This window comes from Ascaphus truei, chromosome 1 (genome assembly GCF_040206685.1).
Source record: "Ascaphus truei isolate aAscTru1 chromosome 1, aAscTru1.hap1, whole genome shotgun sequence".
NCBI classification, from domain to species: Eukaryota; Metazoa; Chordata; class Amphibia; order Anura; family Ascaphidae; genus Ascaphus; species Ascaphus truei.
In genome coordinates, this window is record NC_134483.1 from 52,672,333 (window position 1) to 52,690,722 (window position 18,390).

At 40.9% G+C, this 18,390-nt stretch overlaps 1 protein-coding gene across 2 annotated transcripts in view; it reads right to left on the reverse strand.

The window, feature by feature from the left end:
* The window catches only part of LMBRD2 (LMBR1 domain containing 2), a 37,932-nt gene extending 19,812 nt beyond the window's left edge, over positions 1-18,120 (reverse strand). The window contains exons 1-10 of one of the 2 annotated variants that reach the window (XM_075588176.1): positions 17,950-18,120; positions 17,147-17,212; positions 16,304-16,356; positions 11,408-11,639; positions 7,291-7,415; positions 6,518-6,631; positions 5,460-5,627; positions 3,519-3,729; positions 1,547-1,621; positions 83-196 (exon numbers count right to left, since the gene is read on the reverse strand). In XM_075588176.1, coding sequence (XP_075444291.1) covers positions 83-196; positions 1,547-1,621; positions 3,519-3,729; positions 5,460-5,627; positions 6,518-6,631; positions 7,291-7,415; positions 11,408-11,581 — 981 coding nt within the window. In that variant the 5' untranslated portion in view covers positions 11,582-11,639; positions 16,304-16,356; positions 17,147-17,212; positions 17,950-18,120. The remainder of the gene's footprint in view (positions 1-82; positions 197-1,546; positions 1,622-3,518; positions 3,730-5,459; positions 5,628-6,517; positions 6,632-7,290; positions 7,416-11,407; positions 11,640-16,303; positions 16,357-17,146; positions 17,213-17,949) is intronic. The other variant, XM_075588165.1, reaches the window with a different exon arrangement.
* Between the last annotated feature and the right edge of the window lie 270 nt (positions 18,121-18,390).

The following is an 18,390-nucleotide window of genomic DNA, read 5'->3' on the forward strand; positions in this document are numbered from 1 at the left end:
GTGATTAGGCGACAATAAGTTGGTTCTAGTAATAAAACAAGTATTGTTTCTTTTCCTGGTGTTTTGAAACAGACGTGGTTACCTGTTTATGCAATTTCACTAATGTTTTCTCACTGGGATAGTTGGTATTCTTTTCTTCAAAATCTTCATAATCATCCATGTTCCTCCCCATTTTCTCTTGATACTCAGTAGGGCACTAGAAGTAATGTACATGTCGGTGACAATAGTGTAAAAAAAATAAAAATAAAAGGTACAGTATACAGCGATCAATAAGGAAAGGAAATTTCACCAGCAACAAAGGAAAGGGGTCTTTACAGTAAGGGCAGTTAAAATGTGGAATTCATTACCCATGGAGACTGTGATGGCAGATACAATCGATTTGTTCAAAAAAAGGTTGGACATCTTTTTAGATGGGAAAGGTATACAGGGATATACCAAATAAGTATACATGGGAAGGATGTTGATCCAGGGATTAATCCGATTGCCAATTCTTGGAGTCAGGAAGGAATTCATTATTCCCCTTAATGGGGGTTTTTTTTTTGCCTTCCTCTGGATCAATAAGTAAGTACAGGCATACCCCGCATTAACGTACGCAATGGGACCGGAGCATGTATGTAAAGTGAAAATGTACTTAAAGTGAAGCACTGCCTTTTACCCGCTTATCGATGCATGAACTGTACTGCAATCATCGTATACGTGCATAACTGAAGTAAATAACAAATGTGTAACAGGCTCTATAGTCTCCCCGCTTGCTCACAGCTTTGGTACAGGTAGGGAGACAGTATTGCTGTTCAGGACGTGCTGATAGGCGCATGTGTGAGCTGCCGTTTGCCTATTGAGCGAGATGTACTTACTCGCGAGTGTACTTAAAGTGAGTGTCCTTAAACCGGGGTATACCTGTATAGATATACTGTAGGATAAAGTATCTGTTGTCTAAATTTAGCATAGGTTGAACTTGATGGACCTATATCTTTTTTCAACCTCATCTACTATGTAACTATGTAATAGATATTTAGCAGTCATATGATTCATTCATGTATCCCTCCAACTGGCCAACTCCAGGCCTCAAGAGCCACAACAGGTCAGGTTTTCAGGATATCCCAGCTTCAGCACAAGTGGGAATTCAGTTTTTGACTGAGCCACTTGCGCTGAAGCAGAGATATCCAAAAACCTGACCTGTTGGTGGCTCTTGACTGGAGTTGACCACCCCTGTGTTAGGGGTATTGTCTCACTATGCCTGCAAAGTCTTAAAAGTACTACATACACTATCAAAATTGCTCATCCAATCAGAACATACGATTGAATGTATTATCATCATTCCACAATATCAGCCTATAACCTTAACCATTCAATGCAAGGAGGTACCAGCCATGAAATGTACCACTGATTTTTCTTACAGCACCATGTGAATAAGTAATGAACAAAAAGAAAGACAAAAACTGTCGTTTTGGGACAGAATATGGTTTTATAACATGACATTCAGATGACTACGTTTTTGTGATCTGTTGAAACGCTAAGTGAACAAAATTTAGTGTAGTGGTCTCACCTTTTTTAAAATTGTATCAGCACATTTCCGCAAAGGGTGGTTATATTTAATACTTTCGCTCACTTTACGGACTTCCTGCAATACAAATTCAACATGCAATTACAGATCAATTTTTACTTCAGATATTAGATAAACATATTTATTCATCGGAAAGGCAACTATACACACACACGAAAGAGAGAGCGCACAACCACTCAGTGTAGTAGATAACTTTTTATAGTGCCAATATAATTTGGATAAGTATTGAACTTACAATTATTATACGCACATAACAGTAGCACTCAGCCTGTCTGCAGGTTCACTGATCTGCAGTTTGCACCTGAATCAGCTGTTCGGTTTGGAGAATCAGGCATAACAACCGTCAGGGAAGTTTCTTCCATTCATCAAAGTTCCATGGGTAGCCGTTGGGGAAACAATACTTGCTGCTAGCGGACCTGAGTGACGTCAGTTTTACCCTATGGATAAATCCATGTGATACTCACCAGCTGAATAAGTCCTCAGCAGAGTAATCACAGTGGGTATACATTTCCAGGATACTCACACTGTCACAGGACAAGCATAGCCAGTGTGTACTTACAAACGCTAAAACAGCGAGGCAGAAAGATAATTCCTATGCATTTCGGGTGAAGCCTCATGCCACTTCATCAGGGATAAACAAATACCTCAACACTCCCATCAGCTCCATATGATTGGTCTCTGGTAATTACTGATAACGCCAATCAGCTGTGTCTTAAATTCATAGGCAGGTGAAGGGAGACAGGGTGGTGTGCTCTAAAAGCAAACAAATCAAATCTGTTTAATACAAATCTAAATAACAAATCCAAGTTGTGTGTAAAAATTATTTCATGAACTTTTAAAATAGACAACACAATAACAAATTAATAACATTAGTAGCTATATGTGTGGTCATGTATACGAGTGGTTGAACACACCAGCCTGTCTCCCTTCAGCAGCCTATCAATTTGTAAGACATACAGCTGATTGGCGTAATCAGCAGTGACCAATCATATGGTGCTGATGGGATATAGGATGGGGGTGTTGAGGTATTTGTTTATCCCTGATGAAGTGGCATGAGGCTTCGCCACGAAATGCGTAGGAATTCTTCCTCACTGTTTTAGCGTTTGTAAGTACACACTGACTATGCTCGTCCTACGGCAGCATGAGTTTCCTGGGCATTTATATTCACAGTGATTACTCAGCCGAGGACTTATTCAGCCATTGAGTCGATCACAGGAAGTTATCCACAGGGTAAAACTGACATCACTCAGGTGCGCTAGCAGCAAGTACTGTGTTTCCAACGGCTACCCATGGAACTTTGATGAACGGAAGAAACTTCCCTGACGGTTGTTACGCCTGATTCTCCAAACCGAACAGATGCAAACAGCACGTCAGTGAACCGTGGAGCACACAGCAGACAGGCCGAGTGCTATTGTTATATGCGTATAATCATTGTATTATTTGTACATGCAATACTTACCTTTTTATAGTGCCAATATATTTTGTATAACAACTACACTGAGTGCTGTGCGCTCTCTTTTTCTCTTCTCCATAGATTTGTGTTATGGAGCCAACAATTTTGAGAAGCTTCAAACCAGGAGTGGACTATTTGCACATTCAGTAACATATTTGAGGAATTAACCTATTTATGTTCACTTTGTGATCACTCATCTAGCTTTAGTTCATGTTATATTTTGGTTGTTTGTCACATTGAACACCCACATGTATAGGTAGTTATACACATAAAGCTTGTCGATTTAGCAAGTTTGTATAGTCATTTCCAAATGAGCACCACTTTATTGAGACATACACACAATTATTCTCAAATACACACTTTCAAATACTTAGAGAAGTTGTAAAACTAGTAATTTTCTACAATGCTTATCCGTCATTGCAACCCTTTATTAAGTAAGCAGACATTGTAAGCAGCCCATTCGTAGACATGTGCCTCCGAGTTTGACATTAGCTGCCTTACCTCCATCACATCCTCCAAGTTTTCTTCTGCATCTGCTTTTTCAGTCATTAATTTGGCTGCTTTAAAGTAGGTTTTCATGAGGAGGTAACCTTTTTTTGCTCCATTCCAGTGGGAGCGAGGAATTTCTACCAAACCATAACCCAACAACAAAACGAGGAGGAAGAGACCCCAGGTGTTGGCTGCAGCAATCCCAATAGTTTGCAGTTGGTACCTCAGAGAAAATAAAACGTAAAACTTATAACTTCATTCTTATTCGAGGCAGTATTTCCAGCCTTTTTACATGGCAACAACATCTGTAATCCTGTTACGCCTTGGTTTTCCATGTAAGGGCTGCTATAATTCCTATTTTTAGTTTATTTGATTACAAACTATTTATTATTCTTATTTTCTATTTTTCAGTTGTATATAAGTGTATTCCTCTAAAAAAAAAAAAAAATGTTTAAATGAAAACATTTTCATGACATTGGTCTGCAGGCTCTGATACACCAGGATGTCAGGACACCCTCGTTGAGGACCACTGAATAATGGTACAGTATATCTAATACTACCACCCAACAATTCTGGGATTTGCAAGTTCCCCGGCATCATCATTATAAGCACTGGTGATCTCCTATAAATAGCTAGGAAAGTATAGGACTGCATAAGCCAAAAATCCAAGGAACATTTCTCCCACAAGTAGACTGGAGAGACTCGGCACCTGAATTCTGTATACATGAATACATCAATAAGTATAGGAAAGAAATGCTGGTGCACCAGTGGTTTCCCTAAAGAAACAGCAGTGTTTATTCACTACCATAACAGTATGCCAACATATTGCCGTCTGTTTAATGATTTTGAATGTAGCGGAGGAAGGGAGAAACAACTGATCGGAACCCCCACAAAATCAAGTGAGAGACTGGAGTGTTCAACCTCTAAGCTCCGCAAGCCCCACTACTCCTGCTAACACACACAGGCTCCGGAACAGAAGAATAAGTACTTAGCTGCTCAGCTGGACACTGAGGTAACGGAAAACAGCTAGGATCCCGGTTTGTGCAAAAGGCGTGCTCCAGCCAAGGTAGCATGCAGACGTCAAGGGAGGAAGGCGATGCACAGCTCACCAGTGAACACATACCCAGCAAGCTCTAAGAATAGAGCTTGCTGGGTATCTGTGTGTTTTTTTAACTTTGTCCGGCTGGTCTCAGCTGTTTTGGAGGCTCCTCCCTTCCAGGGTTTAAGCTCGCCCCTCCCCATTTTCCAAGTAAGCAGTTCTCCTTCAAGCATATGGTTGTGACAGATCCAATGTGATCATTCTTCCTCTAACTATAGCGGTAAATAAGTATTTTAATCAGTTAGTGTTAGGACCTGCAATATTTGGTCATGCCTAGAAGTGGCTTGCAGGCTTAAAATGCTTTGGCCAAAGGGTTTAACCAAATTACCCTTTTTTCAAGAGATATATAGGTATTTCACTGTATATTTTTGTCATATTGGATGTAGCTTTGGGCTTCTTTATTTTTTTGTTGTATACAGCTCACCGGTAACAGGAACCAAAAACGCAAATCAATGAAAAACGAACTTTATTGAGCAAAAAATGGATGTCTACGGCACCTCATTGATTGCGTTTTTGGTTCCCGTTACCGATCGCCTTCCTCCTTTCACGTCTACAGAACAAAGTAGGATTATTACATTGCCGCTGACTGCTTCCCTTACTACATTATAGATGACATTTGATTTTGATGCAGAATTATTAGACTGCCACTTCATTCACACTTGTCACATCATAAGGTAACACTACAGATGACCTGGAAGATTTCTCTCCCCCCTCCCCCCCCAAAAAAACCCATACCAGAGATTGTTAGAACGTAGCCGTACAAAAGGCAACATTACTATCAAGTCAATTAATATAGATCTAAAAGGTAGATAGAAAAAAAAATGAAAGCCCTGATCCAAACAATGAATACTTACCATTCCAGTTGCAATTTAGGGCTCACAGCAACGTATATTAACAGTGCTCCAAAAATTAACAAATATGTGCCATAGTAAATTGCATTCTCAATCAGAGCAGTTTTAATTTTGCCGGTAATGGAGAACCCTCCTGAGCGAGCGTAGGACTGCATGAAAGGCAGAAGGATCCTACAGACAAGAGAGGTTAAATATGAGCCCTGACAACCACCATCAAACGTGAAGCATGAAATGAGAGGAATAAAAACGGTGCACAGCGGGAACTATTTTACTGGACTAGTATACAGTATAGCTTCTAGTGCACATGCTTCATAACACACACACACACACACACACACACACACACACACACACACACACACACACACACACACACACACACACTTTATTCCGTGATATTCATTATTGTGCTTTATGCAGTTAGACTTTCAGGATTAAAATGGTCAAGTTCTAATACAGGTTGGAGACCAGTCATTAAAACAAACTCTTTCACCCATGACCCCAGAATTATTTGTTTACCCTATATCTGCGTTGCAATAGTGACAGCTCCCGATCACCCCGCATAGGAAATGCAGAGAGTAACATCTCAAATGGAAGTTATGGGGAATCTCGGTGGTAAGATGCCATGGTACCGTTAAGTTAAAGAAAGGAAAAATTGAGCAAGGCTTTAATATGTTCAGAATAGTATAAATGGCGGAGTGCTTTTACTTTTACCCTGTCTGTGGCTGTGCCACACAAGTCCAGGGGCGATCAATGCTTGCCCGGCTTGTCAGAGTTAATTGTGGTGTTCACCAACTGGTCAGTCACCGCCTCAACCAGCGAAAGCATAACCCATCATACTTCGTGCTCATGCTAGCAAAGCATGCTGGAACTACTTTTTAGGTTGCTGCGGCGACTGCCAGGTTAGTCCGAAGTATGCCAGCAGCATATATAGCATCGGGTCAAACGCCTAGTACCAGAAGCTACTTTTTAGGCAGCCAGTATTTTAATGAACAGTAGGCCAGAAAAACCTCAACAGTATAACTTTAATGAATTCTTCCTAGGATGCTCATGTCACTTACCATGTAAGGAACTGTGATGTCCAATAGACAACACGCCAGAAGATTGGCATGATGCCTTTGGGGATGTAGCTCCATGGCTTGAAACATTCCTGGGGTACGGTGTCATCATCCCCCCTACAGAACAAATTAAAAATCCAATAAAAGATGCGTCCTGGAAGCTCGAGGCAAAGTATCCCCCTACAATCACTCCCCAACACCATCTTAATGCATCCAAAACTCCTCTGAAGATGGACTCTGAATGTTGGTCATCACTCTGGGCTGGGTGGGTTTAGAAGGAATGTAGTACACCGAGAGCATGAGGTGTAGGCACTTTTGGAGCAGTGCCAATAGTTTCACCGGAATTCTATTAAATGGTGCAGCACATTTTATTTTGGGAGATGAATGAACGGTTGGCCTCTGAACATGAAATGCTGCTTTGAATAGATTACACTTAACAGCTATAGTACTGGAAACTCGTGCAACATAGAATAAAAATATGATGCAGGACTCTCCATAGGTATAGGGATTAATCTAAACAGCAATAGAACTGTATGCATTGACCACTGGAGTTAAAGGTCCATAATTACTAAGCAATCTTCTGCCATAAGACCACTTCTGCCGCTAAAAAGACATCTTTCAACCCTTTGACTTCAATGGTACGTAAAGTATCTAATAGAGCCAGGAGGAGTCTTACGGCAGAAGACTGCTTAGAAAAGGTGTCCCTACATCTCTTCTAAGTCCAGTGCATTGCATCTCCCTGTGGCACTGAACACATCCATACAGATATAGAATACCTTAGTGTGGTGGCAAGGGTAGGTCTGGAGATATTGGTAATAACTGCTGCTGTAGTGGTAAGGTGGCTCACGTTGATGGTCGCAGGCGTGACTGCATTTCTAGCGATGCATCGATTGTATATCGTCTAGAAAAGATTCCATAAGAAATTAGATGATGTACCATTCAATAAATATCCCTTATTTAACTTCTTCGTTGCTTAAAGCAGCAATCAAGTTAGGAACTTGTGGGGGTTTTTTTTAGCTTACATTATGAACTGGTGGTTCCTTCAAGACATGGCCTCTGGGTCACTTAAAGAGAGATGCAATACCACTTGCTATTGTATTGGCTGCAGGAAAGTGCAATGCCCACATGGTCATTTTGGATCTGCCAGTTTTCATGGTGGACCCCGGATGTCATGGAACCACCAATCTGTTGTGTGGGACCCCCCCGAAACAGGCAAGAATAAAAAAAAGAATATGTTGTAGGCAGGATTGCTCCTTTATACCCATGCAACATATCTTTTTTAACAGGTCCAATAACTGCTACCAGACTAAGAAGAAAATATATTATGCTAATTTGTATTGCCAATTTTATTCAGAAGAAAAAAAAAAAAGATAAAACAAATCAGGTGTCGTCTTGGCTGAAAGTTTTTATTAATAACGTGCATTGTCCATGTATCGTGGACTGGAAAATCAGATCTCACACATAATAATTCAAAAATGCTGTATTGGAATAAAATGTTGACTAAACAACACAATGATCTATCGATTAAGGAGGCAAGGCACCGCACATTTCAATCAAGCTATTTATTGCCAAAGAGTTGACGTTTCGACCTCAGAGGGCCTTTTTATTTTGCCATTCATTTTGAAAAAGGCCCTCTGATGTTGAAACGGCAACTCTTTGGCAATAAATAGCGTGATAGAAATCCGCAGCGCCTTGCCTCCATCGATTCCTCTGTGGCTAGAACACACTACCATTAGCTCCAGGGACCTGCCGGCTCCCGAGACTCTTACCGGTGTAGTTACCGGTATTTCAGCCGGGTATTTAAACGCCATCCGATAGGAAGCGTGCAGCTACCTATTAGCCCGCAGGACCTGTGAGATTTGGCAGCCTTAACTGAGCTGAAAGACTGGTAACTACACCAAGTATCTCAGGGACCTGGGAGACCCCGGAGATAAAAATAACAAACACTGTTTCACACCAGAGGGCTCGCTGGTTCCAATTCCAAAATTATAAAAGGGGAAACAAGCTAAAAAAATAAACAGGCAGGATTGCCACAATGATTGGATCAATTGTTTGCGTGCTGAGCCTTTGTGACTCCAATACTAGGTTTAACCTGTATAAGATAGTGTAGTATATTATTGAGCGAATAGATAGGAAATACCACTGACATTAGCTTCCTAAATGGACAAGGCAAACATTGAAAACCTGCAATGTAATCCGCCATAAGCAGCGCTTCTCAGAATGTGACGTGGTTTGTAAACTTGTCGCTGCTGCTCAGCAACACACTTCTGTGAAATGAAATCCAACAACACAATACTGAAATAAAAACGGGGTGTACTCTTAATAAACTTTATTATTCTTTCAACAGTAACTTCCCGTTTGGTTTTGGTTTTGTTTGCTGTTCCACAAAAAAATAGATCTTTTAGTATTTGTGACAAGCTAGGGCCAGTGGTTTCCAACTTGTTTTTGTTTTGTTTTTTTTAAAGCAATCCCAAGTAAAATTCTGAGGAACCCCCAACCATCTCTAAAAGCACGTCTGTGATCAGATGTATTGTAAATTCTTCTGTATTTGATACAATTTTCAAATGACCAGAACATTGTATGGAGAATTTAGACATGCCCGGGGAACCCAAGGGTTCCTAGGGACCCTGGTTGCAAAACACCGAGATAGGCTTTTAAAGGGCAGTCCTCCTCATGGAAATGTATCGTAATTTTCCTCAGCCCATTCGAAATGATACTTCAGAGGCAATAATACAGCCGCACCCTGCGTGCACTCATAATATAAACCCATGCTATATCATTAATTTTATGTCCTGCTCTTCCATGTAAGTATTCTGATAATTACATAGTCTCAGGTTTTTTTTTTTTTTTTAAATCGGACCATAAACCCCATTGTAATGTTCTACTGTTTAAGCTTTAGAGTTGTATTTTTGTATAACCCTCTAGGTTTTCACGACACTTGGCAGAGAGTTGGAATATCCCTGGCTGAGAATCACAGCCCTATTGGCTTATCACTAGATCTTTGGTCTGCATGGCAGTCTCCGGAGAGGAGGTAATAATCATATTATTCATAATAATACAAGATACTTTATCTAAATACATTTGGACAATAGTCTATGCTCACTTTAAATGTACAACTCATTTTCTTCACGTAATTTTTATTTATACTTTGAAATTCCAGAGCAAGTATTTATCATCAGGAACCCTAATACCTTATAAAAGAAAATAGCAGCACTTCTATACCTACACAAACATGTGATGTACAGTATGTATGCAACTACTGCTAACGCACTGCAGCATTAAAAAGAGAGTGGTAAGACTTACTGTATACAACACAAAAAAGCCTCAACATTAGCACAGGTCTATATTGTAACTATATTATCAGGGTGGCCTTCAAGGTACATTGAAGGGTGGTCTTTACCATCATAAACAAACTCCATCTCCTCATTGTTGCATGCCTGTGTGTGCATCTCTGATCTATGTGCATCTGTATGATTCTATCGTCCATTACTGTACACTGGGGCTCAACAACGGGCCGGGGGCAACATCAGGTCAGCGAATGGCCTTGGGAGTCGCCCTTGCACAAAGGGGTTGACGGTGCCCTCAACACAATCATGTTCATAGGACAGCAATGCATTGCTGGTGTCCCCAGCAGAAAAAATCCAACTGTGTGTTAATAATGACAGGCATGTTCAAATACACTACTGCAGGAAGCTGCAGGGCTATCCACTAGCAAATGAGATAATGGTACAGATGCAGCGGCCGTTATTCGAACAAATCACGGCACCGTTTTCGTTTATCGCGGTTGCTTTGTTTGAATTTCATGGATTGTGTGCAATTAGATGCAATGAAATGAATGAACTGTAATGTGTACAACACTGTGCTACTGTGTCAATTTCACGTGTTTAAAAACCAGAAGACAAAAATTCCATTTTCTGCACACGCGTCTAAAGGCGGTACGGTTGGAAGAAATTGCGCGCCATCACATGGGTTTTCCGAGGTATACACAGCGTGAAGTGTTCGAATAACGGCCGCTGCATCTGTATGTTAAAATGCTCTGGTTTTCTATTTTTTGCGCTAATGGACTATACAGCAACAAATAGAAAACACCATCAGCAAACTATAGAAAGAAAAAATATGAACCATATGTTAACTATTATGTTCATCTAAAGCACTGCAACCCTAGCATCTCTGGCAGTGAACCGTTTGGTGGTGGGGAAAAGTTTAGGGGGCAATGTGTAGCTGGTTCTTTCAACAGCAGATGGGTTAATTGTTTGTCAAATACTCATTTGCTCTTAGAAAACAAGCCACATTGGTCTGACTATCATATACAGCAGGGGACAGATCAGTGGCTTATTAAACATTGTTTTGTTCCTGTAGACTAGCGTTGGAGAAGACACGCCAACCCCAGCCTAGGTACCCAAAATGGGAGCACTCTATCACACAAAGATTGTCAATAAAAAGACACCTGCTTTTATATCTAGTTTGTCTGTTATGCCCCAATATATTTGTGGGGGCTTTTGAGGTCTTTTAGCCATTCTGGAGTTTATTATACCACTCTTTCTTGTGGTATAATAGATGTGAAATTGTAACTGTATTAATAAATGATATATTTGTATCAATGATCTGTGTGCGATCCTCAATGTTCCCATTTTTGGAACTTGAGCCATTCTTGGCCTCTCTGCTCTCACTTCATAAAGTGTTTACACCTGGCTATGCACCACCCCCCATTACCATGTCTTATGTATTCTTATTGCATGACGTTATTGAAACGCGGGTCAATGTTCTGTGCCCAGCAAACTAACAGGGGAACTTTCTCCTAGCACTCAAGTTCTTTGCAGGCAACTCCAGAAGTGCAGTTGGTCAGAAACATGCATTTTATTTGTTCAGGCCAAGAGCCGAAGTCTTTCTTACCGTACTAACGTCCAGAGGTAGGATAAAGACTATCAGGAAACAGAGGTACCAAGCTAGAAGTGTTCCAATTATTACAAGTTTGTGCTGTTTTTTAAAGTCTCCATATCGATGGAGAAGGAAGAAAGCCAGAAAGAAAACAAATACAATTTCAATTCCGAGTGCCGCTCCGCTCATTGTAACGAGCTCTCTTCAGACACCTCACAGGACAAAGATAGGCAATGGAGGGTCAAATCTGTAAAATATAGAAATAAAATCAATGGTGAGAGGACTCAGCATATACATTAAAAAAAACATGGTCCTAAAAGTCTGGTAGTCAAAATTAAATGAATTGCGGTAATCATGATATAGTTACAGAATCCATTTTGTGTGTCTATGTTGTCATTGTTTCGCAATGACTGTTTTATGTTTAAATGTGCACCTTCAGAGTTAATTCTGAAACACTATTAAATGCATGCACACACAGAATTTAAACAGAAATATCTCCTTTAAGACAGCACTATATATACACGCACTATACATAACACCACATAAATGAAGCCATTGCCAAGACAGGCTTTTAAATAATGCACAGATCTCTTAGAAGAGCAATGTCTGGAATAGATCAATATACTGTATCCACCAACTCTTGAGCCTCAAAGATGTAAAAAGATAATGTATGGGAGGAGGCGAGAAAGCAATAGACATCAAACGAATGAATGCAGGGAGCTGGTAAAGTAGCATTATGAAATCTTTACTTACTGGTTCCCTTGCCTAGCAGTCTGTACGCAGTGTTAACTAGGAATAACGCTCAATGTTGCATGGAAAGAGGGATGCGCATCTCTGTTTATTTCTGTGAAAACTACAATCCTCAGCAATATGAAACAATTAAAGGAGGACTGGCTTATTCAAGTGGCTCTTCTACTTCCCGGAACTCCCTTGGATTGTAAGCTCTCCGGGCAGGGATGCACTTCCCTATTGTTTAGTGCACTTATTGTATTATACTGTAATTGCCAGTATTCTCTCGTCGTCCTTTTTTCTAATATGCTGCCCACTTTAACACACACACACACACACACACACACAAACTCTGCTGCTACACACACATGCTACACCCATAAACACTGCTGCTGACACTGACACACACGCACATCTCAAAGGGCGATATGTATGAACGGTCACAAATAGGCAGATATTAAAGCAACAATCCCCCTTTGTTAACCACCCTTGAAACTGGGGGTTCCTAAAGATCTGAACTACACTATTTTCTGCTCTAGGGGCCCCCCCAGTTCCAGATATATTTAATGGGTGACGTTGGGGTTATTGCTTCATGTTTTTTTAAAAAGGGGATTTAAATTGCTGTCCATAAGGAAGCCACAAATGATGTTGCAGCTTCCGATTGGCAGCCATTTTTGTTTCCCCTGGGAGGGAGATTTAAACCCGGTAACTTGACCTATAATTATCTCGGATTTAGCACACCACTGTTCAGCTCCGGGTAAGGAAGATAGGACGATTTCAAGCTGAACAACGGAGACGCCATATTGTCTGTTTTCACACTAACTGTGTAGCTAGTACCTAAATAACTGAAGAAATAACAGTGAATTTATGTAAGAAAGGCAGACTTCCTTATCTCCCGGCAGAGAACGTAGAAGGTCATACTGGACAACAGGGCCTTAAGAATAATGAGGCATATTTGTGATCTACAAGAACAGTGTTGTGGGAGGGCCAAGAATAAAGGCTGCACTGTCGTTATGTTTAAGGAACCATGGGTGCTAGATAACATACCTCGTTATTCACATTGCTTACACATGTTATCTGTGAAATGAAACATATTGAAGTGGCAGCTTCAAATGAGAATAACAAGTACTGTACATATATAGACATGTCCGATTGTGAGGTATAAATGTTTTATCGGTGTATATTGAATTCAGAACTGCTGAATGCTTAAAAGTGATATCAACATATATCATAACATAACGGAGAATGCCTGTAAAGACCGACATTATATGATGCACAATGCTTTCTATTGTCTCTGAACAAACTATTGGAACAAGACCCGATCTGTTGAATTGTTGACTGAGATGAAGAACCTATCTTCATTGACGAACCAGCCAATTCGCCCAGTTCCCACGTTGCTTAAATTATTGGGGGGTAAATAAAAAAAAAAAAGAAAAAAAAAAAAAAAAAAAAGGAGAGATGGGGTATTATTGGCCTTAAATTGATGCTGAGAGAATATTTGTAGCGCCCGTTTGAATCAATGTTTCGAGGCATTTTGGACCACATTTGTTCCACTTGCGTCAGTGAGAAATTTGAGTTGTCCGGGGGAATATTATAACAGCATATATCAACATTAGATCTAATAAATGGTGATTTTTACTTTTCTCAGGATTGAGGTGTATTTAAACTTAAATAACAAGCTTCATGCATTTGCTACTTGCGCAAACTAAAACATGGCACCTGCATTCCTCTCTCTCAAAATATCCCTCTATGTATAGTGCAAGATGAGTGCTACCTGCCAATTAGAACAAGAAGCCACAGTATAAAGCTAGATGTGAATATTCCCAAAAAAGGAGTAACACATCCATAGGGCGGCCTGAAAGGCTGAAACAGACACAAAATAGTGGACAACAACCACATGCCCTATCAATTTATATATCATTGTAGACCACTGTAAAAGAAGGTAAACCATTACAATTCACTGGCTAGATGCATGCAACCCCACTTTAAACATTAAGAGAGACAAAACATGAAAACTTCCATCTTCCTCAAACAGCTATACCCGAGTGGGGTTACAGCACCACACTCCACACCTAATGCTGCCTCCACAGGGAGGTCATGTCTCATTCATTTGCCGTGAGAATCACTTATTGGAAGACAGTGAGTGTCTTAAATGCAGCATCAACAACCCATAATGGGCTTAAGCAGAATCTCACTCATTATAATCATAAATGCATAAAGCAAAGCAGCAATACCATCTATATCTATATACAGCATTGGAACCAGGGAGTCCCTGCGCTGTACCAGACACTTATCAGTGAAGGTGCCAGTGTTTCACTTGCCTCAAGGGGGAACAAAATGTCTGTTCAAATCTCCCATGTCACACGGGCCAATAGAAAGCGGCAAGCACCCTACTGGACGGCCATTTAAATCCCAGCACAAAACCAGTCATAATGGTACTTTTACCAGTAAGTATCCCTTGGGACCCTCTGTAACCACATGCTTCCATTCAAGTGAATGGGTCTTGGAGGGCTCTATTTACTAAGCGACGTTACTCCACAAGAAATCTTTGGTCGGGAAGATGCCCGATTCTGTTGAATGAGCTATAAGGTGCCATATTTACCAAGCGTGCTTGAAAGTGTCTTATGAAGTAGTCCTGCTTAGCAAATATGGCCCAATATCTCCGTTTCACTACTGTGATGAAAAAAAGTATAAGAAAGCAGTCAACATATCAAACCCTCTGCTGCCCGGGCAGGAACATTTGGTGGTGGCCGTTTTGCCGCGACCAAATGGCTGCCGGCGCTTCACCGCAACACACCCTGCTGGCACAGCCGATCCGCCGCTGGAATCCCCGCTGCCGGCCACTTCCAAGGCAAGTTTTATTACTGTTTAGCGTAGGGGGTTAATTTAAGGGGGTTTAGTGGTTAGGGTAGGGGGTTAATTTAAGGGGTTTTAGAGTAAGGGCTTGTAGTAGGGGGGGGTTTACGGGTAAGGCACTTACCTTAGCGGCCACGACCAAATGTGCTAGATCGCTGCTGCGAAAGGGATCTGTAACTCAACGCCTCTCTCAGAGAGCCAAAACACTAAAGAAGGTTCTAAAAAGCAAATGACTTCTAAATCTAGCAAAACGAATAAAGTTGTGCATGTGCAATCGGATGAGACTCATTTATTTAAAACAAAAGTCTGAGTTAGTCAGAAAGGGAAAACAAAACTTCACAAGGCTCAGGTGTAAAACTATGGGGAAAATTCACTAACCTCTGATAAGAGCCCTCAGAGCTCGATCCAACATTAACTTACATAATGTCTTAAGAATTTCACAATAAGGGAAGGGGGGGGAGGGTCATCAAGTCATAATTAAAAAGGGACAGAAACAAGAATGCAGTATTTAATGCTCCCGGACACACCATGAAAATGCTGCACTATGAAGCTAAACAATAACCAGCAGGATTAGCACAAACTGCAGTGTATTACTTGCTAGAGGAGACTATCTATTTTTGATCACAAAATCATGAGCTATTTGGAGGGAAAAAAGCTTCCGACAAAGAAGCCCAAGGGCTCTCATCATTCAATCGGGTTTCATTTGTTAATGTAAAAAAGGTTTGTTAATGGACCTTCATTTGGGAAGAAACAATACTCAGTAGGTCAATGAAAAAAAAAAAAAAAAAAATCGCCGCTGCCCGTTTGAGACAGCTTACAGAACAGTGACCCAAAACACCTCATTGAAGAAACACCCATTAACTACAGCTGCCGTGTCCAATACAGAGTAGCCTACTACACTTACAAGAAATAAAACTTTTACAGATTAAGGAATATCCCAGTCTTTTGCTTCTGTGTGTATGTGGGCTCTCTTTTGCCCATGACAAAGGACTTTAAAGGGGACAAGAAGTGCCCAGTCATATTGAATAATATTAGAGTGAAAAGTGTTAACTTCAGCAGTCCGCTGCTAGATTTTTATTTTTTGTCATAAATAGAAGCTGGGGAAAGGTATTAAGCGGAAACTAGAAATAAACACCGGTGCTGAACACCGTATATTATCGAGCACTTTGCATTCTTGTGGTTTTTGGAAGGATTGCACTTTTAACAACATGCACTTGTTGCCGTCAAACTGGATTCATCCGACGCCATTTTATAAGTATTTGTAGTTTGCAGAATAAATAACTCCCACCGACGATGTGAAAGAAATGCACGTCTTGCCTTACTCACTTGTACAGTAGCAGACCGATCACGTCGATGCATCACTCCCAACGAAATGAAGTCTGTAAAGGACAAAAGTTCAGAAGAAATGTGGGCAGAGCAGGATGACTACTGCAAGACAGTTAATTACAGTGTGTTTCATAACTCTAGCAACAATACATGGATTAAAGGATAAATGCAGGCAGTGGAACAACCATGTGCGAGACTACCGTAAAGGATTAACAGCCATTATCACTTATGGTTCAGGTGTTAGATTAGTGTAAATTACTTATCTCATACATTATATATTGTATGTATTGCATATTGGCCCTAAAGTTTAAAACCTTCAGTGCCAAAAATGTCATATTTATCCCCGGGACTTACAGGGTTACAAACCCGCAAGAATATCCAACACGTGATGTTTGTGCATTCTGTACCTTTCGTAAATGGGCAAAGTCTTGGCTAGAAGATGGTTATGTTAGACAAGACTGCAGGAGCAAGTTACAAGTAATTTAGGGAGTGAATAGGTCACTGGGACCTACCGTTAGCAGTCACTCTGTATTATAACTCTGTCACTTTTAATAAAGTAATTTATGATACAATCCAAAACCAAAAGTCAAATGACTTATTACTTTGACATATTAAGCCCTCTGCTACCAAAAAGGGCCTGCCTCAATTAGCAAAGGAGCTGACACAGAATCTCCCCCCCCCCCCCCCCCCCGGAGGGGACACAAAAGTCTACCCTGAAGGTCCTAAACACATCTCACTATAATATGTTTATCTCTCAATCTCTTGTCAACAGGGTGAAGGAGGTTAAGGCCTGGGACATAGTCCCACAGACCCCGCTGAGCCGCACTGAGCAGATGAACTTACCCCCTTCATCTGTGATCAGCGCGGCTTTAGCAGCTGCTTCCGCATGCGTGCGGAGGCTGAGAAATTCTGAGGAGACAGGCAAGTTTAAAATTTGTCGCTCAGGGGAGCGGAGGAGCGGTCACGTGACCGCTCACATCCAATGGGAGCGAGGGACTAGCCCCGCCTCCACCACACCCCCAAAGCGCGCTCACTTCCTCGCCTGCCAGGACACAAAAAAGCTCCAGTTTGAGCAGGCGAGGCAGAGCAGGAGCACGGTTCAGCGCGGCCCAGCAAGTACACAACAATACATTATGGGCCATAGGACACATTATGTATATACAGTTCACTGCAACAATATCATGTATGATTATATATCTAATAAATAAGTATAAAATAATGTATATACAGAAGTCACCAGTATCTGTGTGTGTGTATATATATATATATATATATATATATATATATATATATATATATATATTAATTAAACATTATGTAGAGAGGTCTCCAGTATAGTGTGTTAGAGTGAATATATATGTATATATACACACACACACATACAGACAGACATAGGCACACACCATGCACACCATGTAAATATTATGTATTAAATAATGTATATACAGAAGGGTTGCCCGTATCAGTATATATGTATAAGGTAATGTATATAGAGGGGTTTCCTGTATCAGTATATATATATATATAAGATACTGTATATACAGAGGGGTAGGCTATATATCATGCAAGTATGATTCATACAATAATGTACACACACAGGGGGTCGCCTGTACTACAGTATATACACTGCTCTGTGTGCCCCTCACCTGAGCCTGTGAGTGGGGTCCCCGCACCCTTATTCGCTCGGGGGCATTACCGGACGTGTCCCTGTCCGTGGGCTTCGCTCAGCCCTGTCTCTCTTCCCTGGGAAGTGCCGGGATCCGCGGCCTGTACAGACACACAGCTGACAAAGCAAGCCGTGACCTGTCTGTGGCGTCACTTCCGGACAACTTCCGCTCTCTCACACAAGACAGCCGAGGGCTGGAACATTGGCCGCCGGTGACCCGGATAAGATGGCTCTGAAGAACGGGCGGTCATGATTGATAAGGGCAGAATTACTTGATGACTGAAAGATAGCAGATACATTTAGTTCCTGTAGCTTGTGCAGATTGTTAAAATGTGCAGTTTAAAATAGATACACAAAAACAGCTTTATCAACAAAGTATATAGATTTGTTTTATATGTTTTGTCATAAATACAATAGGAGT